The 23,027-nt window shown below is 47.7% G+C and overlaps 1 protein-coding gene across 2 annotated transcripts in view; it reads left to right on the forward strand.

Annotated features, from left to right (window-relative positions):
• The first annotated feature begins 18,282 nt into the window (after positions 1–18,282).
• The window catches only part of ZC3H6 (zinc finger CCCH-type containing 6), a 44,084-nt gene continuing 39,339 nt past the window's right edge, over positions 18,283–23,027 (forward strand). Inside the window, exon 1 of one of the 2 annotated variants that reach the window (XM_026110446.2) lies at positions 18,283–19,017. In XM_026110446.2, coding sequence (XP_025966231.2) covers positions 18,926–19,017 — 92 coding nt within the window. In that variant the 5' untranslated portion in view covers positions 18,283–18,925. The remainder of the gene's footprint in view (positions 19,018–23,027) is intronic. The other variant, XM_026110447.2, reaches the window with a different exon arrangement.

Here is a 23,027-nt window from a genome sequence, read left to right on the forward strand (position 1 = left end):
CTACTGTTTTCCTGGCTCCTTTTTCATTCCCGGGCTGTAATGCAGAGCAGTTAGTGCCTAGGTCTGTTCCAAAAGCGGGCTGCAAACCGATGAGGGCAGTGGCATGGATGGTCTCCAGCGTTTCACGTTTTTATAGAGCCTGTTGCGGCCCCCGAGCTTGGCAACCTGTCTGGCTGGAGGGAGTTTCAAGGCACGCGGCTTCGCCGACTACCAGCAACGCTGTCGTCCAGTAACTTAAAACTGCAAGCGGAGGAGAAACTCGGCTCCAATTCCTGCAGTCCCCTGCGAAATGGCTCTAACTCCGCGAAGCCTGCGGGCCGAACTCAGCCGCTCCAGCTGCTGCTACCGACGGCTTGGCAAGGAGAGCGCGTGTGTGAGCAAGCGGCGGCGGGAGAGGGAGAGGGCTTTTGTGGAATACGTGTGCACATGTCTCCCGAGCCCGGAGTCAGCAAGTCTGCAAGCCGAGCAGCCGGGGGAAGTCATTACCAGCGCTACGGGGAAGTCAACGCTACCGGGCTCCGCCGCTGAGCACAGCAGGGCTGATGTTCGCCCGGGGAAAGGAAAACGTGAAAATACTTATGAATATTATCTTAAGGGTTTAGTTTTTCTGGGGGCTGGGGGGGAATAAGAAAACCCAGAATGAGGACAGAAGGAAGACTCTCGGGTGGGAACCCCTGAGACTCCCAAAAAGGAGCTGCGCTGAGAGGAGAGGGGGCTTTCGTAGGAAAAGCCGAGGACAGGCAGCTTTGGGGAAAGAAAACTAAGTTATGAGAAAGAACAAGACTGCAGACTGGGCAGCTCAGAAGCCTGTGGTTTGTTGGAGCAGGTCCGCCCTGCTGTGGCTGTGTGGCCTGGCTTGAAATGCTTCTGCAACATGCTGTCGCAGTGTTTTAGGCACGATAAAGAAGTCCCTCAGCTCGGGGACGTGCTGCCCACAGAGCCTTGGTCTGGACGGGCTCAGGGCTAGCAGAGGTCGCATGTACGCGGCTCCGCAGGGCTTCGCCGGGACCGTTGGCCAAGAAAAGCCAAAGGGAAGACTGATCCCATATCCAGTTTATGTAACATATTAGGAAACATTAGCTCACCGCGAGGGTTGTCCAACCCAGTAAAAGGGACCCGGAGAGGTCACAGGTTCTCAGTCCTGGGAGATACTCAAACCTCAGCTGGATGCAGCCCCAAAACAACCCAATTAAGTTGGCCCTGCTTTGAGTAGGGGTTTAGACCAGAGACCTCCAGCGGTCCCTGCCAGTCATTGACCCTACAAACCAAGCCCAACAGAAGCCCTACAGTTCCACATATCCGAAGAGGGAAGAGGTAATGCTAAAAAACAACCAGCTCGTACCCTGGTGACCTTCCAGAGACCAACCCTTAGGAAACGCACAAAAACTCCAAGAGAACGTGTCTTGTCTCCTTCCTGACTCCACCACACGGTGTCTGAGCTTGGTGGCCAGCCTACATCCCATCCCTGGAGCAGGGAAAGTCATGGCAAATGTTCCCCACTGACTTGCTGCGCTGGGCCCAGGGCCAGCCCTGTTTCCCGCTCTCCACCTGCCAGGGATGAGGAGCCCCTTCAGGCTGCCATGCCAGGGACACTCTGTCTCCTCCTTTCCACAAACAGCCGTTTGGTTTTCTTAACCTGAAAACGCAGGTCCCGCCAACGCTGATCTCATGCGAGGCCCGTTGCTTACAAAGCAGGCGTTCAACAGCCGTGTGTCGAGCTGCAAGTTCCCTTCCGCTGGCAGGCGTAGGGAATGTTTCCTTCGCCTCCGGGACGGGAACGCAGCCAAAACCTGCCAGGTCATTCCCCCCTGCATCAGTAAGAAAGAGGCAGTTCTGGTTCCTGAAGAGAGATGTGGGAGATGAGCAGGCAGAGCTATGCCAGAGGCCGGGTAGAAGTGGGTCTCTGATGAAGAGCACCCTTGAAATTCATGCTGTCTCTCTGGGACTGCAGGGATGGCTCAGGAGAAGACACGGTGCGAAGAACTTCTCCACGGACACCATGGGAAAGCTTTCTTGGTGGTGCCCAGCCAGACCCCAAAGCTGCAAGAACCTGCAGAAAGAGTGGTGAGAGATGGCCTCCAAAGCTGTCACATCCCCATCTCGATGGGATGCCACAGTGGAAAGGACTCCTTGACTCCCCCCAGCCTGGAGATGGGGTGTCTGCAAACATCCTCACCGTAACCAATCTGATATTGCTCAGAATAAGGAGAATGAGGAGAAATACATTTTGCGCAGCTTCACAGAGCTGGGCCATGGGCACAAACAACCCTAAAACTACTGTGTTTCCCGTTTTTCACCCATGTGCAGTCAAGGTGCCCCTGCCACTGTCCTTTGGGATGCTGTAGGCTGCTGATACAGTGCGGAAAAGTCCCTGGAGGGAGATGAGGTTGGATGGACAGGTTCTAGGGAGCAGGAGGATACGTAGCACATTGGAGCATAAGAAATATAATTTTGCCATTACTAGCAAAAGGCCATAAGCTTTGCATTGAGCTGACAGTGCAGAGTCTCCAGACTTGTCATAGCCTGAGCTGATTCCAGCTGTAACAGCAGCTACCTCGCCTAAATTTGCTTTAGTCTGGTGCGCTTGTGTGGTTAATATGTAGGTAATAATAACAAGTACTTATCCTGTGCAGAGTGAACTGTTGACAGCTGTAAAATAAAACGTAATGGTAGCAGAGTGCAGGCACAGGATGATACCAGAGCCCAGACGGGGAATGCAAATCCCAGTGGTAAGTCCCCGGGCACTGCAGGAAGGCAGATCTGTGAATCAGTACTGGTTTTAAGGATACTGGTATCAGGGAAACTGGTTCTAGGTTTAACAAAGAGGGCAGAAAAATAGTGCAGCAAGGAACTGGAAACAAGTGAAGGAAGTGCAAGCATGCTGACTCTGTTAGAAAATGCATACAACTAACCCTAAGCAGATCCAGGACCAAGGAAGACACAGCCCCACAACCAGCATCACACTGCTCCTGGCAAAAAGCTCAGGACACCAAATACTTGTCATAATTTCTACATTCATCATTAGGATGACCAGCACCATTGACCTTTGGAGTCAGAAGAACTGAAAATAATAATTGCTGCATTTTGATTTCACTGTGAAGGCATTAATCAGGTTAACAATAAACTCTTGGCTCCGCATATTAGGTGAATTTCCTTTTGCCTATCACAGGATTTGGAGAGTAGCATGATGGTCTAACACCCAAAGACTGCTATGCCTGCAAGGCTCAGTTTTGCTGCCATTGACTGTGGCAGAAACCATGGGGCAACACAGCACACTCTTCTTCAGGTCTTTGAACAGTACCCAGCAGCAGTCAGGTCGTTGGAAGCCCAGGGAGATGTTGGTCTGAGGCTCTGTTTTTCCTTTTTTTTTCTTTTTGTACCCCTGACCTTGTTTATACCAATCATGTGCTCTCCCTGGCAGGGACTGGGTCTTTCTAGCAGCAACTGCAGCAGGTATCCTCCTTGCAACTGGTCCTTGCAAGCTTTGATGCAGCACAAGTGATGCAGCAAGTGTCAAAATAGAGGAAATCCGCATTGTCCTAGCAACTGTCAACCTAAACAGAGTCCTTCGGGGGCCAGAAGAAAACCCAGCCATCGGCTTGATTTCCGAGGAGTGTTTTTCCACACATGCCAAATGACGGCAAAGCCTGAGCCCCGCTCTGAGTCACGCGGGGCTGTGCAGAGCTGGCGAAACACACTGCTGCGAGCGGCCTGCTGAGCTCTGCGGTTGTGGTTACTGCCCGAGAAATAGGAGCCTGTAAGAGAACAAGCTCCTGACAAGACAGAATAGTTTCCATCTGACGCTTTAACTGACTGAAGAAGGCAGAGATGGGTGTTTGAACCTTTGTGTTGGAGGTTTTCCTTGCACTATAATCCCGCATTGACATTTTCCCAAGTTCTAAAGCCAGGATGAACTGGTTTCCCCTCTTCAAGAGGAGACAGGACATCCCAGGACTCCTGCACCGCACCGCTGCCAGGAGGCAGGCAGCAGCGTCTCTAAGCCACCACGGCGGGGTCCGGAGGTGGACTCTGTCCTCCCGGGCCTTCCCAACCCGCCTCAAGGGCCAGGAGCTGAGCCGAGACGCTCAGGCATCGTCTCCTCGCATTGGTTGGCTGCGGATCTCTTTTTAAGGCCCAGAAATGTTTTAAGGTTGGCTCTCCAGCGTCTGGATGGGGCTGGAAACCTCTGGGCAGCATTTGAGCTGACTAAAGGAGAATCTACTCCCTACAGCAGCAATGCCAGCGTCTTGCAGATCTACTGAGACTGGAATGTGCAGTGAAGAAGCTCTCCAGGCCCTGGTAAATGTAACTTCTCCTAGGGATAATAACATTTTAGAGCCTGAGAAATAGCTAGGTTTGCCTCTGCCTCCCTTACATATGCCGAAAACAAGCGGTCCCCCAATGCATTTGACTCCAGACGTGCTCTGCATGTCCTGGGAGAGCGTGGCCGCTCTGTCCGAACCCCAAAGTGGCCACAACCCCCAGGGCCACTGTCTCTCAACGCAAGCAGCTGATGAGAGCTCTCCATCCCTCAGGAAAGAAACTCCGTCCCTGGGCCAAGCAGGGCAGGCTGGCTGGTGCCCGTGCTGCTCAGCAGAGCAGCCCCAGCCCGGAGCATCATCCTGCTGGGGCCTGGCATGGGGAATTCACAGCACCCACCCCAGCACTGCCCTGAGCCACGGTCCCACAGCAGCCTATGTCAGCAAGGCAGGGCAATCCCGGCAGAAGGAGCCTGCCTGCCGGAGTGGGGAATTGCTCCGGGGCCCGGCTGCCCTGGCCAAGACACACACGACAGGCATTTCAATCAGCTTAAATTCACAAGCGGCTGCCTCATCTAACAGAAGGAGTGTTGCTTAGGATACCGTCACCAGCAACAACGCGGAGTATCTACTGACAGGGTTAATCTCTGGCCCTCTCCCTCTGCAGCGCACAAGTAGAGTAATGCCAGCTCCCGCTGAAAGGTCTCGGAGCCCGTCTCTCCAGGCTGCACGGAGAGGCAGTGGCTGCTGCAGAGGAATTTGGGGCAGGACTTGGGCACAAAAAAGTCCTACCGCACTCTGCATCCTACAGAGGACCTGAGTTTCCTTTCTTCCACCCAATAAGGGCCTGTTCCAACATGTGTCTCCTATATGTACCATGTCCCTGCTGTGGGACACGTGTTACCAGCCTGCCCTGCCTTTTGGGAGAGATGCACCAGGTGCATCCCCATCAAGAAGTGGTTAAGGAGGGTATCAGAAAGTCTGCAAACTGAGCACAAAGATCGCTTAGGTCTCCCTTGGCAGGGCTGGACAGGAGTCGAAAAGGGGGAGGTGGTTCTGTTATTGGTACGGTACTTTTTGTGTAGCATCAAAGCCAGATGTAACAGTACAGCCTCTTCTGGTAGCGTACTGTGCTCAATCACAGCACCCAAGTCTTTCAGCCAAGAGCAAAACCACGTCGTTCACATATGCTGCACATGATCTGTTTTTCCTCCTTCTTTTCTCCAGGGTGAAGTTGATGCAAGAACCGTTGTCTCTTAGTGGGCTTTGACGTGATCCCTGGCACACCACGAGTCTGTGGTAGCACAGGAAGACTGGGTAACTGTGCTGTGTCTCACCGGGGCAAAAGGAGATGCACAGAGAGGTAGAGAGCCAGGTAAGCAGTTTGCAGGGATCGAGGAGGCAGGCTGGTGATAGTATAATGCCCAGATCCCAATTGCCATAAGTCAAAATTGCACCATTTTCTGCCCTGCAAAGAATCTGCCCCTCGGAGCTTGAAAAGCATAAATAATTGACATCTAAGAGCATATGAGACTGCACACAAAATAAAGCGTTGGGAATGATCCAGAAACACCAGGGAAATGCTTCTGATGACTCACAGAAGTGAGTCATGGGCTCTATCAGACGCATGGTCCCCAGGCGGTAATTCCTCTCGTGCTTCAAGGGCATGAACCTGAAGCTGTGACAGATCCTGGAAACACCCTTCGCTGTGGCCCGTGCTCAAGACCTCACATGGAGGTGGTCTTAGAAGGATGCTACGCCACACCAGCCGGGTTCTTGTTGCCTGCCTTAAGTAACAGGCTCTCAGTACCTCGGGGAGCCCTTTGCCTCTTTTGTGGCTGCCCTCGGCATCACTGTGCAAATGGAAGTCATGGGGGGACAATGAAGCCTATGTGAAACCTCTTTGGGTAAAATGTCCATCCTCAAACATGTGGGTCGACTTTTTCTTTCAAAGTTTTTCAGTGGTGTAGACTGTGCAACAGTGCTGACTAGATCTAAATATCCCAGTTTCAGAGATACCAGAGAGGATGTTTGGACTCATGGAGGGACTTAATACAACAAAATAAATGCAATATCTTGGAATTGCTTGGGTCTGTGTGTGAAAGCTCCCCCTTTCCTCTCTTACCTTGTGAGAGAGATAAGGCCTGAAATTCAGGGCATGACTGAGGGTGGGTGACCACAACTTCATGTCCCTTTTCATCCTTCTACTCGCCGTCCTCTTACCAAAATGACCTCCTGTTGTGGCCTTTCCTTACTGACTGTTCAAACTTTTGAGCACCCTTGTGTTTTTCCTTGCCTTGGCCAAAGACAAATGCTCAGCCAACATAAGTCCAGATGGAAAGGCAGCAGTGAGCCTACCAGCCTCATCGAGGTTTGAGCTTAGGAGCTGAACCCCTAAAATCCTGCTTATCCTTATTTTTAAGTCTCTGTTTTTGTGACAGCATGGAGTACCCCAGTGCCGTGGGTTTTCTCTCCGCAGCTTGCTTCTTGCTGGAAGAAGACGCATTCCCACGGGAGGTCAGCAGTCGCAGGAATCAGGTACCATTCCTCCCTCTGCTGAAGCCTTCTGCCTCCAGGTCTCAGCAAAGCTCATGCAAAATGGCCTGAGGTGAGAGAACACAATACAGCAACAACAAGACCTTGTGCGAGACGCTGTACAAGGTGCTCCTTGCTCTTAAGCACACGCGGAGCCACCGGCAGAAACCCTCAGCCCCTGTTACACACAGAACCAGGAGAGATTTGCCCTGTAGCTCACACGGATCCAGGAATCAGAGGCAGGCCCCACACGCCTGTCTAATCCACTATAGCTGACCCCAGCCTTCCTCCCTGGGCAGGCTCTCCGAGACAGATGCTGCTACTGTTATTTGTAGGAAGGAGTTTCTACCAAGAATAACAAGTTCAGCTCTCTCAGTGGTATCTGCTGCTGGCTCTTCAATTCATGATTTTAAGCCACGAGCTGCCCTGTGTCCTCCTCTGCGTAATTGCAGGGCAGAGCACTCTTCTGGAGGCTGAATCCTGCACCTAATGTGTTCACAATTTGATGTGAAAACAGAGAGCTCTCACTTGTTCGCAAGGTCCTTTTTCTCATCTCCCGGTTGAGTCTGAGGGAACCGAATGGAAGCCACAGCTCAGAGCCACATGTTGACTCCTGCACACGGAAATATCTTCAGCTCCTTCTAAAGCAGAATAGGAGCTTGATCTGGAGGAAGCAAACTCACGTGCTTAACATAGGCCAGTGCCAAAATGTGTGCAGGGTCAGATTCAAGATGAGTGAGGTTCAATAAACCAACTTGGGAAATTAGATTTGACTCACAATAATAGAAGTAGAGCCTGTTCCAGTCCAGATGTGCAGTGCCTGAGAGCATCTTGGAGCTGCCTGTGTGTGCTGGGGAGTGGGAATTTGGGAGCTAAGGCCCTTCCCTGAGGCAGCCAGCCACCAGACAAGACACATGTTACCAATTGACAACCACTTTATCCCTGGCAAGAGCCACAAACTCTTGCATTTGTGCAGAACAACATTTTTCGCCTCCTGACTCACATAGGCAGGGGCCCTCCCTGGCCTCTACTCGCGGGCTTTGGCTTGGGGTGTTATTTCGGTAGCCCTGTGAAGCCCTGAGCCATGGGGAACCTGTCTCTTGGCCCGTTCTGGAGTGCACTGAAGGTGAGCCCAGGCTGCAGGTCCTGAGGCAGACTGCGTGAAAGACAGAACGCATTGAGAGAAGCCATCCTGGCTGTGTCTCTCTGCAGCGGTCCCACGAATCAGATGTGCCCCTGTCAACAGCACGTGGACCTATTCATGTCCTGTCACTTCTCTTGGCTGTCCCCCCCCACCCATGGCTGTCACAAAACCACCCCTTGGTGAGGATTACCCGGTGCGAGGTTGTAACAGAGGCAGGTCCAGGCACTCTCTGGAGGCGCAGAGTGAAAGGACGGGAGGCAACCAACACCAGCTGCAGCTAGGTAAACTCTCAGTAGGTATCAGGAAGAGCAATTTCCCCATGAGGGTGGTTAGACACTGGAACAGGGGTTCAGAGATGCTGCAGGACCTCTCTTACCTGGAGAAGTTCACAGCTCTACTGGACAAGGCCCTGACAACCTCCTGCAGCTTTGAAGTTGGCCCTAGCTTTGGGGTTAGCCCTGCTTTGGGTGGGGAGGGTTGGGCCTTCCCTTCCCACCAACATTGTTCTGTGATTCTACGAGTTTTTGTCTCAGTTTAGCAAGTGCATCTGCAGCTCCGGGTTCAGGGTCCTGCAGATATCTTTCACCCTGAGAGGTGAACATAAGCAAAACCTCCATGGAAAAAAATATCTCCTGGCATATTGGAAAACAATCTGGGGGATACAGGGAGTGTCAACAGTCTCTCTTGATGAATACAAATGAAAAGAAAAATGACTGCTGTAGAAGAAGGGGATGGATTGATGGTATTTACTCATTCTTTCCTTATTTTGCCTTCCTGGCTTGTGAAACCATGGCAGGAAAATCTGCCAGGAATATTCTCACTCCTGAATTTTAGAGACCATCTCTCTGTGTGGATTTTGCATTTTAGGACATTTCTATCAAGCGTGAGCACAGCCGGGAGATACAATGGGGAGTGCAGAACAGCAGGGTGGGAATTTCCAGCCCACCAGCTGAGTTCAGATGACGTCATTTTTCAATTAAATCATTTCAGTGTTTTGCTTTGTTTCCAAAGGGTTTTGTATTTCCTGTTGATAAGGGTTTCAACCAAGCTGGAAATCATGGGAGGTGTTTCTGGCCTGAGTCCGTACCGCACCTCTGACTGAGTGGGGCGGAGGGTGGGACAGCAGGATGAAGAAGTCCCACTGGCTATGCTCATCCTCACCTCCTGCTCTGTGCTCCCACCACTTACCTTCCGCTAGCTCTCGTGCTCTGCAAGCTGGTTTAACACACTCCACTGGCAGAAAACTGCTCCCTCCACCCTAATTCTGGGTTCACAAACTGCCTTTTAACCTCCCACCTCTGGAACAGATGTTTCTGAGCTCTGATATTGGGAACCCAAATACCTCCAGGCTGGGGAAGGTTGGATTTCTCTCCTTGGAGGGTACCTGAGGCAAAGGAAGGGATGCCTGGTGGGCAGGGGACTCCAAGGCATGGGAATCAGTGTGCACAGTGGTGAAAGTGACTGGTACAGCTCCTCTGGCCTCACTGATGTAAGTTAGAGCAGACACATATTTTTTTTTCAAAGGCTGAGGTCCAGTTTAGGAACCACTTGAAGGGTACTTGAATTATTTGCTTAGGCTGCAGGTGTGGTTTCCTGTAGGCCATTTGGCCTTTTAAACCACTAGAGCTAGTAGAAATGTTTTTATTTTCCTCTGCCACCTTTGGGGCCTTATATCTCCGTTTGCGGGATGGCTAAAGCCTGAGCTAACCTTGCACCAACTCTCTCAGTTACAGCAAAGTCTCTGGTAGAATTGGACTCCTGCAGATTTGGGCAGCACTGCAATCGTAGCCCCCCTCTTAAGGCCATCTGTCTATCTCTTATCAGCTGGGGCTAAAGGGAATCACAAGTATCAAAGAGCAAACTGGCTTGGCAGTGGCACTTGGCAAATTTAGGCTGAAGACTATGATTTAGGTGCCTGCAATAGCAGGAGGTGGGATGTGCTGAGCCAGCAGGACCCTTCCCATCCTATGTCATACACCAACATAATGAGAAGACATGAAGAAATCAATGAAGAAGGAAATGCAGGTGTAGTCAATATAAGGCGAAGAGCCCTTGTCTGCGGTAGACAGTACTTGAATGTTCTTGGCAAGCAGGGCTGAAAAACAGCTTAGACAGTTAAAGTCTAACACTAAGTCCCCAACATCATTTTGGAGGCAATAATCCAAAAATCTAAATATATATAGAAATGCTTAGAAAACCTGCAAGACCCAGAAATGTGCATAAAAGGAAAGAGGAACTGAAATGAGAATTTGCTCCAAAAGAAACTGTCTAAGATTTAACATGGACCATGGCCCTGGACCTCTTGAGTATTTTACTAACTGACCTATACTGCTCTGTTTCCACTTTTAGAGAGAGAATTCACAGCAATGTTAAACAAAGGGGAATCCTTTGAGCAATACTGTCTTAGAGAGAGAGGTCTGGAGCAGGCGTAGAGCATGTCTGAACCCGCTCCAAGCTTCCTTACTAAGCTTCATGGAGTCGTTCTGTCTTCTCTTAGTCTTCCCGCTCAGATGGGAATGGAAAATTTTGCTATCAAGCTGAATTTTCTGTATTGAGCCTCAGACTGGGTTGTAGGTTCTGCTTCGTGAATAGGACCACAGCCACTCACTAAATGTGCAGGCTTGTGCACTAAAATGCCTGTTATTGCTGGCCAGCCTGAGTGCGGTGCAAAGAGCCTCAGACTGCCTGGGGGAAAGGCCTTGACCCCACGGCACCAGGTTATCCTTAGGGCTGCAGGAGTAGCCAAGAGCCTGGCACTTAATAATATGCATTTGAAGCCTGAAGAAATACATTTAAACAAGTTTGCAATTTCCTGTATTTCTTAAAAGGAGAAGAGTTGCTTTCCCATCCCCCTCCTCCTCCACCTCCTGCCGGGTCCATCGGCAGCAGGACTGCGATTTCATCTGTCGATGCTTACGGATCCGTCTCCAGAGTCACGTTGCCATGGTCTGCATATGTCTGTCTGAGGGCTTGAAGAACCATTTGCTCTCCATCTGCTTTCCTGAGCAACTCTTTTCGAGCCCATGGCAATGCAGTCAGAGACATGCGCTAGAACCTGTGTGCCTTGCCTGCGTACATCCCAACGCATCCCATTATGTCGCCTGTTTCCCAGGCAGACCTTCCGCAGTCCAGGAAAATCTGGAGTACATCTGCACTGCTAAAGAGCTTCCTCAAAGACCAATAGCAAAACAAGGCATGGCTAGCACTTCACAGCAAGGAGGGACTGACAGCAAGTACCTTTTTTCTCAAGACACATCGGAAGAGGTTGCTGGAGAGCCACAAAGGGTGTCCCTCCTACTCACCTAATGGGTTTCTGTGTCGTGACACAAGACATTCAGACGTCAGAAAGCCCCAACAACAGGATCTCGAGGATTTCTGTATAGTAGAACGCATTGGACAACCCTATGAACACAGTTGCCAACCCTTCTTGTAGGTACCACTGGTACCATCACATGTAAATAACCGGTTCAGCCTCGTGAGATAGATCCATGTCAACAAAAGACTGGTGATCGTGTTAAACACGTAAGAGAATGTCACCAAAGTTACTTTAAACTTCAGGATAAAAACGGAATTTGATTACATCCATACCTAGCTAGCATCTCTGAGAAGCTCGTTCTTGGAGTGCAACACACATTAGTGTGGTGCTGTCTCCTCCCATCTAACAGATTTGTATCACAGTTTCAATCTTTACTAAAGCAAAAGCACAAGCGCACATTCCATAACACTTATTAATCCTGTTACAGCCTTTAATGAAAAGCTGAACCATAATGTTTTTATTTGTTATGGTTGCTAGGTATGTTGCTAAGTTATACACACCATATCCCAGCTCCCAGTATATTTGTGATAGCTGGGAGAGCATACTGGGGAATTTGTTTAGCTGATATTGCCAAATTTAGTTACACTTTGAAAACGATGAAAAAAGAACCATTCACTAGCTTCCTACAAGTGTACCTTTCCCCTTGACAACGCAAACACATGTAAGGATATTTAAACAAACAGCTTTACAGTGCTTGTGCTGGCACGTTTTTCTACTAATTTAAAATTAATTTTGTGATGGTGGATAAGAATACGCCTGAAGAGTATACATGAGGCTTTCTTATGGAAACCTATGAGGTAAACAAGGAGTTGTCCACCTGGAGCAGTATGCTGACACAGTGCTGTTGCAATCGTAAATGGAGGCATCTCAGCAGGAGAATTAACAAGGGGTCAGAAAGCCACTAGATGCCAATATTCAAACCCATAATGTGCATGCCTGAGGGTCAGAATAAAGAGAACTCCACCCTGAAAAAGTCACATGTGCACACTTCAAGCAAGGCAGGACCCAGACTTTTATTCTGAATTTGCAACTTCTGGGGGGCTGCTGATGTACTATGATACACCTTGGTTTTTTAATTCTTGCATTAACTCTACCTTGTGTAGAGAAACCATTCCATACTAAAGCCATCACTACACCAGCCTGTGCTAGGATACTGTCCCAAGATAGGGAAGCCACTCTGATGTCTTCTTGAAAGTGACCAAAAGAATGTATTTCACATCCTGGTTGCCCTAGCAGTTCACTATTTCATATTTGGAAATGCATTTCTTTCCCCATTGCCTGGGAAGAATGTCTGGCCTCCATTGAAATACAGAGATGCCAGGGCATCCACAGGCCCTCTCTGCTTCATTTCGGTAGGTAAATGGAATGCATTCCACCATTCAGGAGGTCCTCCCTGCCCATCTTGACACAGGTTCCTCTAAACCCCTTAAAAATTCATCCTATTGAACTTTTGAGCTCTACCACTTACCTGAGCTGTTCTGTTGGCCTTTGGAGTCAGTTCCTCTACAGGAGGAACACACTTTTCCCACCAAACTCCTTGAGGGGTGGGGCTGGAGAAGAGATGTGAACAGTGTGCATCAAAGGTGGGCCTTGCAGGGAAACAGTGGGCTAAAGAACAGGGTGAACATGACCTGCTGTTCCCTTCTGGATGCAATGGGGAATGGTGAGCACCAGGAGAGAACAGCTACACTGGCAGTCAGCACCTCCTCTTGTACCTAGAATATGGTATCTGGAGAGGGAGAGAGAAGCTGGTTGCATGCAGCAAGGTTTGCAAGTTTAGCTGGACACAAAATGGATCTTGACTCTCAGGCCCCGAAATCTGGGTCCTCAGCCTGAAAGCCAGTAGCTGGTATTTTCTCACATGGTGCTTGGTTATACTGTGAGATCCATCACCCCAAGAGTTTGTGGAGGCCAAACTAGGAATTAGACTTTTTTAAGGAAAAAATGACCACTGAAAGCTTTGGTGGTGTCAAAGAGAAGGGTGGGATTCCTATGCCTCAGGCAGCTGGAAGTGGGATATGTCCTAGGAGCAGGGTCATGCATGACCAAAGCATCTCTGGGAATTGGTGTCCTCAGGGCTCAGAGACCAGCCAGGCATAGGGGACCAAAATGGCATGGGCCCTGAGGTCCTGAAATTTGCCTGGCATCTCTGGCTGCCAGGGCAGGGACGTGAGGCAGAGGGAGATGGCTCACCTATAGCCTGGAGAACAACCAGACTCCCCTGACTGCATTCAAACCAGGGCCTGGAAATGGGGAACTGCAGGGACAGGAATTGTCCCAACCGCAATACTCGAGGCATGGAGAAGACCAGTCTTTGCTGGTTTCCCTGGGCCTTTCTGTTCTCCAGAGGTAACTCAGTGAGGGAACCGCTCCGGCTGTAGCTGTTCTTAGGAGTGCTTTTCTTCCCCGGGCGGAGGGTGGGTGGGACAAGGGTACCCCAGAGGTAAGATGCCATCCCGGGTTGAACAGCTCGCAGTTGCCATCTGGTGGGCAACAAACGACCAAGGAGCAAACCCGCTTCAGGCTAAGTCGCCAAGCTCTGGCAATCGCCCTTTTCAGCCTGTTTTTCCTTAGGCAGTGTCGGTTTGGCTTATGTGCACGTGGGTCTGTGGGACACTTGCAACCACATCTGACCTAGGAACAGAGCTCTTGGAGAAGGCTATTTGCAGTGCTTGTTTTCGCTCAGCAAGGAGAGTATTCCCAGGCTGAGTGTAAAATAGGCAGCCATGACGAGAAAAGGGATTCTCCTTGTAATGCCACGGAGCGAAAAGCTGCAGCATGAGCCAAACCATCATCAGGCACAAGTGAAACTAAGGGAGAAGGATAATGGGAATGCTTCCACTTCGTTCACAGATCACACTTCACTGGGTGTTGAGAATGCTCAACCAGGAGGCCCAAATGCAATGGGTGGCAAGCTTTAGTAGTTTCACTGCTCAGTGAACTATACCTTTTCCTTGACTTCATAACAAAATGCAGTCACAGTGAGATGCCATTGTAGATGTTCAGGCATAGGAAACAGGACAAGAGACCTTGCTTTTTGTATAAGAGGAAAAATGTCTTGTGTCAGAGCATAGCATTTGGAGGAGCACCCCTCCCAAGTGGGAACCAATGTGTGTGTTCTCATTTTTTCGTTAGAACTGTTGGCACTGGAAAAAGAGAGTCATATGTCCTGAAGAGCACACTAAGCCGGGGAGACTGTAAAGGAAAATAAGTTATGTAATTTATTTGGGATTTTCCAAAAAGCTTTGACAAAGTCCCTCAAAAGGCAATGTTAAAGAAATGTCATTAAAATAGTTAGCAACGAATAACATTCTCTCCGGGACTATGAACTGCTGAGGGTCAACAGAACTAGGGTGGGAATAAATGGCCAGCTTTCAGCACGCAGAAGTCTAGCAGGTGGGATATTTCTATCTTAGTGCCACAGAAATAAACTTTGTGGAAGAAAAGATGAGCAATGAAGTGGCAAAACTTGCAGCTGACGGTAGCTTATTTGGGTTGGACAAGTCTATCCTAAGGTTAAGGTACTTAACTTAGAGATATGGTATCGTAGCAGAGGATGAGATTCACTGAAAATGCAAAATAACATGCACAAAAAGAGACATTGAAAACTGTCTGTGTTACTGGACAGTAGAACAACGAGAACATAGGAATTGCCAGACTACAACAGACTGAGTCGTACGATCCGTTAAGTGTTGCTAACGGGAGAGGTGAGGCCTGCACAAACCATTGCTTCGCAAACCTCTTGTCTGCCAAGGGGGTCGCATCTGTGCTACAGCTAAGGGCAAAAACAGAGCCATGGAGTACACTCAATGCTAATATGAGCTTCATAAAGATAGTTTTTTTCCTTATGTAAACCACACATGGGAGGTAACTGCCCTTTTTTATTCAGTTACATACGACCAATTTTCACTCTGATCCCTGTAAATTAGAGATTTGTTTAACCTGGAAGCACAAATTTCCTATACTGTAACTATCAATACAAGAATTCCAGGATTTTTTAGATCTTGTTATATTATTGGCTTCAATAACTTTCTTTAGCATTTTGCCCCACAGTTATACTAAGGATTGCGAATTTTAACAAAAGAACAGTCAATGAAATGATGAGAACAGAAGCGCTTGGTGTCACTTTTCTGAACCATTTATTAAGTACAGATTTTTGTCACATCCCAGCCAATTGTCACTTCTCTGAGTAACAATTTTACTGCTATCAGTGTTAATTAACACATAAACTTCTATAGCCCCCTTCTCATTCTCTCATTCAGCAATGGTTTTTAAGATAAGATGGTTATTACCGCACATAGCAGCCCCAGAAGACCATGACATTGGCATCTACTAGGCTTTTTGCATAGTCAGCATATAATTCACTATAACACTTCTTTCACATTCAAACATTGACTGTTGTTGGACTGAAGGGTATGTAGCAGTGTCCCTATACCCTTTGGGGCTCCATATAGTTCTTTTAAACATCCTAAAGGTCTGTTCTAGCTCCCTTCTTGTTCCCACTGGGCAGTATTTTGTGCACATCCTCAGTGAGTTTCTTTCTCATCCCATTTTGTCCACTCCTCTTTCTTATTTAAATCTAATAGAATTTCCTCACCAGTCCTGACTGACAAATATCCCCATTTCCTTAGCAAATATTACACGACATGTTGCTTCTTGGCCTATGACTCTTTCTTGAGGAGTCTCTTGTCAGTGGAGGGAGCTGGTTCTCACTGCGTCTCCACATCTGGCTGCAGTGCAAAGAAAGCAAGCAGTTTTTCAGAGATGTAGCATCACTGAACGAACAGAGGGCAACAAAGAGAAAGCACAAATGCTGACAGAAAAAATCCAGACAGGTGATAAAATAAATGAAAGGACTGTGTATAATCCAGTCAGGAGACTGGCTGGCCCAGTAAGGTACAATGGAAGTATCTGGTATATTAATACAAGGACCTGGGCAAAAATGTAGAAGAATGGGAAGTATTGGGGCAAAACATGAAACAGGATATTATAGGAATAATAAACATGGTGTAAAAACACTCATGACCAGAACAAAGTCTCAAAGGCCACAGGTTGCTTAAGGTAGTAATAACAGTAGAGGGGGCAGGCTGCATATATGAATGGAGCGCTGTACAAAACAAAGTATGTTTAGCCAGTAGCGTTTTGAGGAAAGAGGGTAAAAAAGGGTAGAGCTCAACATTTGCTACATCTGTCCTCTTAACACGTCTACATGGCCCTGTAACAGAGTTTATGTTTTTTTAAGGATGCAGAAGAGCAGCTGATCCTCTGCGTTAAGATAAATAGACTCAGGTGAGGGGACTGATTTCTGGCTGGGAGATTTTTTAAATGCTCCCAGATTAAGGAAAAATGTAGTGACAGTCTTTACCTTGGGGAGGCTAGGAGGATGGTAGAGGGTTTTCTTTTTTTATTATTTCAGAAAATAACGTTGCTTCTGAAACTACCAGCACAGCTAGAGCTCCTGTCATAGCAACCAGGTGTGGCTCGACTTCAGATGGGGGTCTCTATAGTGTCATTGGAGAGAAACTGCCAATATGGTCACTAGAAGAGATCTTAATTTCAGAGCTGGAAATCAGACTTGTCACTGGAAAACTCTGCTCTAAAAGCTCTTACTAATTTTAGGTCTAGGTAGTATTGCTTATGGCAGCTCAAGGGTGTTCTCCAACCTGTGCTTGAACCAACGATATATGCTGCCCTTCTAGATACTGTTTTGGTGAGCGAAAAGGACTTTACAAAAAGGCTGGTTGCCCTTGCCCGACGAAGCTCATAAGGGGGCTGTCACCCTCATCTTTTACACTTCCAACCAGGCTACCCTGAGATTGCATGGTCTTTCTTGGATCATGAGAAGACAAAGGAGGAGAGCAAAGCAGCTACTGAGAGGGTGACAGATAGAGTGGCCAGCGTTTATTCCCCCGACACTGGGCAGCATGCTCTTCTGTTGCTGTATTGTAAGTATATATACTGTTAAGTATAGCAACACCAGCTGGCCGGGGACAGCAGGATCTGCTTTCCAGCTAGGGAGAAGAAAAACGAATTCTTACCTACTAGACTTACCACAGTAATTCCCCATGGTTAACATAACTACTTATTAGGCTCATCATACTTTTTTTTTTTTTTTTTAATTGGAACAAGTCATCACTAAGGTGGCTGCAACCGAAAGGAAAGTAAATGTTTCATTTTCTCTTGGGATTTGTTGGTGGGTAGGCAGAACCCTTTATTAAACCTAATCGTTTCCTGTGATATTGCTTAACCTTTTAGAGGAAAATGCTTCCCAAGCTGAGCAAAAGGGGATTGTAAAAGCACAGGGATTCCTCGGAGGTGAGCACCTATAACTACTCCCATGTTTTTAAAATATATGTACATATGTATATATGTATATAGGTGGAAGAATCATCTGAGAAATGTCTTATTTACACTACAGAAAATTAAGCACGCATTTTAACGTCTCCAGGCTAGGAAAGCGGATTTCAGCCACCAAACGCGGAAATGCCGGCTTCACTCAAGCTGTTTTCCGGAGGCTCCCCAGCCCCCCGCCACGGCGCCCGGTGCCTCCGGGCACAGAGCCGCCACCGGCAGCCGCGGCCGCTGAGGGTCGCTGCGCGCGGGGCCGCAGCCTCCGCCCCTTCCGCACGGCGAAACCAAGGCCCGGGAGGGGGGCGAGGCGGGCAGAGACGCGGCTCTTCCCACAGGCGAGCGGGCCGGGGGGGAACAGCGGCCCTGGAGGGCGCTCGAGAGGCCCGGAAGGGCGCTAACGGCCGGCGGCCGCCATAACGGCTGCGGCGGCGCGCACGTGACGCCCGCGCGTGGCGCGGCGGGGCCCCGCCCCCCTCCCCGCGCGCGCGCGCGCGCACGCCGCTCCCGCAGGGCGGAGGGGGAAGGGGGCCGCTGGCCCGGCCCCCCTCGCGCTACGTCACGGCGGCGTGACGGGCGGCGCGGCGCCGCCAATGGGCGCCGCCGTCGGCGCGGTGACGCGAGGCGCCGGGAGCCAATGGGTGCGCGCGGGAGGCCGGGCGGGCGGCGGCGGAGGAGGAGCTGCGCCCGGGGCGGCGGCGGCGGCGGCGGCTAGTGCGACGCGACGCCATCGCGGCCCCGGCGGGCGCGGAAGACGTGGTGGTGGCGGCGGCGCGTGCGGGCCGCGGGCGCTGAGCGAGCTGGGGGCAGCGCCGGTGCCGCTGTCGCTGCTGCCGCCGCCGCTGCTGTCGCTGCTGCTGCTGCCGCCGCCGCCGCCGCCATTTTGTGAGAGTGCCTCGAGCGGGCGCCATGTTTGTAAGGAAGAAATAGGGCAGCCATCTCCGGCCACCAGCACTTCCCTTCCCCCGTGTGTGTGTCCTCTCGTTCTCCTCCTGTGCCCCGGGCCTGCTCCTCCGAGCCGCCGCCGCTGCTGCCTCCTCCTCCTCCTCCTCTTCCTGCCCGCGCGGGGCGGCCGGGCTCACCCTGTGCAGCCTCGCCCTGCACTGAGTGCCCGTTAAGTGTCTCACTAAGTAACCGTGAGTGAAACCTTCATCATCTCTCCTCACTGAGGGACCCGACCCTCCTCCTCACCGAGCCGCCCCCAAGCGCGGCTGTGCGCGCCGCCGCCGCCGCCACCTCCTCCTCCTCCCTCCGCACCACGGGCAGCGGCAGTGTCCTGCCTTCCTCCACCTCCCTCCTCCTCACCACACCACAGCCAGCACAATGGCCTTTGAAAGCCTGTTCTCCAAACCCCCAAACCCAGTTCTTGACCCAAACATGCCCGACTCTGACAGGCAACATGCAGGGGACGAAAGGTCGAGTAACATTCTTCTCTCTCTCCGCTTCTCATAATGGTGATACTAGTGGGGTGATGATGATGATGATAATGATGATGATGATGATGTGTGTTAATGTGCCTAGGGGGTTAACGATGTTGGTAGCATTTTGTGGGGGCAGGTCACCTTCAGGCTGGAGGAACGGGATGAAGACTGGGGTGGGGGGAATGCAAAATATGGGGGGGGGGTCACTGAACTAGAAGTGCATTGTTAGTAGGTTTTTTCCTTTTCTGAATGCATGCATTTTACATCTTCATTTACTTATTCTGGCTGGGTGGGGGGGTTCCATTTCTTTCCATAAAATGCACTTTCCAGCGGGTGTCTGTTGAATGTCACCATTGTTCTTTTTCTCCCTCGCCCTGGTGCTGCTAGTCAGGTAGGAAAGGGTGTTTTGTTTTTTGGTTTTTTTTTTTTTTTTTTGGTTTATAGAATGATTCTCTCACTAGATCCATATTTAACCTCATTTTATTGCCAGATTACACCTTACACGTTTAACTGGATCTTTTTTTATGCAGATTAAGGTCTGACTGACGTTATCTTTGCCACCTCTCAATCCCCATGCGCAGAAAACCAGAGTCCTGTTCCTGGTGAAAGGACCTCTGTTCCTCTCTCCCTTTCTCTCCTGCAACTGCTGGAAATTCAAATCCTTTCTTCAGGCAGATCTGGCCTCCCTAACTAGTTCCAAAAATGCTCTTCCAGGGTGACAGCTACCAATCTTTCAATGCACATTTACTCAGAGCATTTGTAACATAAGTGCAAGAGTTAAAATGCTGTTTTTTGACAACTGGGTTTCAGTCTGTCCTCCCCACGCACCTCCACAACCATGCTCAGTGCTTGTTTCAAAGGACTGAAAAACACCGAAGAGCCTCTGAGTGATTATCACAGTTCCCTCATTGGAGTAAGACTCATAAATTCTGTGATATAAATTGTTCAAAAATCATACAGTGATTTAGTGATAGATTCAGATAGACCCCAGAGCTCTTGATTCTTTTTTCCACCTTCCTACTTTTAATTTTGAAACAGTGCAAGTTCTGTCATATATGTCAACAAAGAACCTGTGAAACAAGCAAAATATGAATAGGTTGGAATTGCTGAGGATACAGCGTTACTACTTGTTATATCTTTGCAACAGTAGCAGCAGAAGTATTTTAGAGTTCCCACGTTAATAAGTCTGAGACTTTTTACTATAGACATTGTTTCAGTATTGAAATTACTTTGTTTTATCGTGTTCTCTTTGAGGACAGGCCCGAGAAACCTTATCCACTGTTCTACTGGCAGCATAGGTTTTCTGATTTAGAGTTACTCGTATTATCTTGACAAGTAAAGTTCCTTTTATCAGCTGTGCTCACTAGTATGCTTGTTATTACACTGATAAATTATGAAATAGAATAAATAAGTACTAATCTTATGTACTTTTAATACGTGTACATATACAAACATTGCTTTATAATATTTTAATTTTAGAACAGCAAAAAAAAGAAATATATTTTATAAATAATATTTTTTATAAATTAGACTTTTATAAAACTTTTGCTCCCCTCTAACCTGAAAAGTTTATAGCAAAGTGTATTTCTAATACACCTGGAGCGTTATTAAAAAAAAAAAAAGGCAAAATATGTGCTGCCTTCATACAATATTAGGTAGGCAAATTTAATCCTGTCAAAATGTAATATTTTAACTTTCTAAAACTTACAGAGTTTTCTTTGTGAGTTGATAACTTGAAAGGCCTTTAAAAAAAAAAAACACGGTCTTTCTCTTCCACAGAAAACATGGTTGGCTCACAAGGGGGAGGGGCAGGACAGCTTTCAATGAGCGTTTTTAAGTACTGAATTGCTCTTGTCAAGTCTCCTTTGTATCAGGTTGAAAAGCCTCGATATAATATTTTAGGTCAGTTCTTTAGGAAATATGTGAATATCTGATATGCTCATGTTCTAAGTTAACTTGGAATTTTATTATAGTATTAGCTTGGTACTTTAAAATTAACATGTCTAGTTTGAATACATTTTATCTTGCTTTCTTTTTTTTTACTGTGTTGGTAACCCAGTAAGACTAGTTTACTATAAATACAGCCCATAATACGTGTAGGTTCCTGGAATCACTCAACAGATCAGATCAATTTGTGCCATATAAATTAATAACATTTCTATTAACATTTAGCAGTTTTATTTTTGAACCGATCTGTAGAATTATAAAGAAGTTGCTTGGTTAGTGTTTTGAGCAGTAGAAAATACTAAAAAACCATGTTTGACCGTGCTTAGGATGTTTAAGGTGGAAGTACGGTTTTAATACAAAGTCTTTGTTTGCTTTGTTTATAGATGGGGCATCTGATTACACGAGGAAGTTTTTTTCATTCTTTAAATATTTTGAGTTAACTCACTGTGGGGACATTTTCTTTGAAGAAGTATTTGAGACTTTCTATATAGGCAGATAATGTCTTTTTAAAGTTCTGACATAAGGTTGGGTTTTATTAAGGATTGCTTTTTACATAGATTATTTTTAAAGGAAAAGAACAAGTCAGAGGCAGGGTGCAAGCAAACCCAATTATATCAAATAAATATCATAGACAAAAATAAAAACCTGTTGGAATACACACACATGGCTCCTATTTGCCATCAGCAGGCTGAGAGTATGTTAGAGAGGAGTGTAACATTAAGAAAGGAGCCTCGATATATAAACTGGTATATGAGCAGATTATTCCACTATTCCTGAGATCAGCAAGGTTTGATTAGTTGCAATAGTTTGGCTGCTGTTATCTTTTGTAGAGTTAGAAGCTTAATGTTTCTTTTAAACTCTCTTTTATAAGCATTGTCTTGTTGCATCATGCCATGGATGAATGTACTGGCTTATATCCCTGCATGCCTAAAATAAGAACTAAATGCTTGTTGCACACTGAAAGAATTCAGCCATCATGCAGACTTGTATAGACTCAGATTTTCTGACTAATATTGAGCTATGAAAGGCATGAGAAGGACTTGTTTGCTCCAGTTGGTTCTGTATTTGAAGTCAGTGCCAGGTTTACAATTGCCAGAAACTTAAGAACTCTTCTATGAGTTGCAGTTCATTTTATTATTTAATAGTTCAGATTGGTGCTGATTCTTTCTGTTAGCTGTCTCTTCATATCTGTCATATAATATCCAGCCTTGGAAACTTCTTATACCATCAACTGCTGTAAAAATAGCAGTGACCTAATGAAAGGCCTGAACATTCAGATGCTAACTGTCACAGATCATGAAGGTGCAAGTAGCGCTTCTGTAGCTAGTGCGGTCTTATGAGTTGCATTGAAAGTCTTATGTATCAGGCCCCTTTTTATATGTTATGGCACAATAAGGTAGACTATATTAGCCACAGCTCTCCAATGGACACCTGGATGCCCTGCGAGAAGTTTCTGTAGAAAATGGTACTGATTTTTGCAGAGCATATTTGTAAATGCCACTTCAAAACTGGGCTTGTTCGTTGCATTTCTGGTTGCTTTTCCCAAGAGCCATACTAATCATTGTACAATTCTTCATTATATTTTTGATGTAAGATACTTTTAATTTTTTTTTTATTAAATTGTTGTAGTCACTATCTTATTCAAGATAAACTAACTGAGTTTCACAAAGCTTAGCTGAAGTATTCAATTACATAAGTCTGACTGCTTCTAATCGTGGTAGAGCCTCTCCTTCACTAGCTGTGCCCTGCATGTAGCCTGATGAGGCAGGTGGATAGAAATTTATCCCAATCACCTCTTCCTATCTATTTTGTTTCCCAAGACTCCTCTTCCACCTAGCTTAGGAATTACCTGCTCCCTGTCAGTGCACCGGTTCTCCACTCATGGTCCTTAGCAAGCATGATGTTAAACTCTGCCTATGTAACAGGTTTGTCTGGTTTACTGTAATTGAGCTCTGCTCGCTTCAGTTGCAGAGTCAGTGGGAAGTAAAGGGAAAAATGTTAGGGACTGGTTGTAAATAAGATGGGTAACAGTGAATTTAAATCTGTATTATACATGT

Source organism: Dromaius novaehollandiae, chromosome 3 (assembly GCF_036370855.1).
Source record: "Dromaius novaehollandiae isolate bDroNov1 chromosome 3, bDroNov1.hap1, whole genome shotgun sequence".
In the NCBI taxonomy this organism is placed as follows: domain Eukaryota; kingdom Metazoa; phylum Chordata; class Aves; order Casuariiformes; family Dromaiidae; genus Dromaius; species Dromaius novaehollandiae.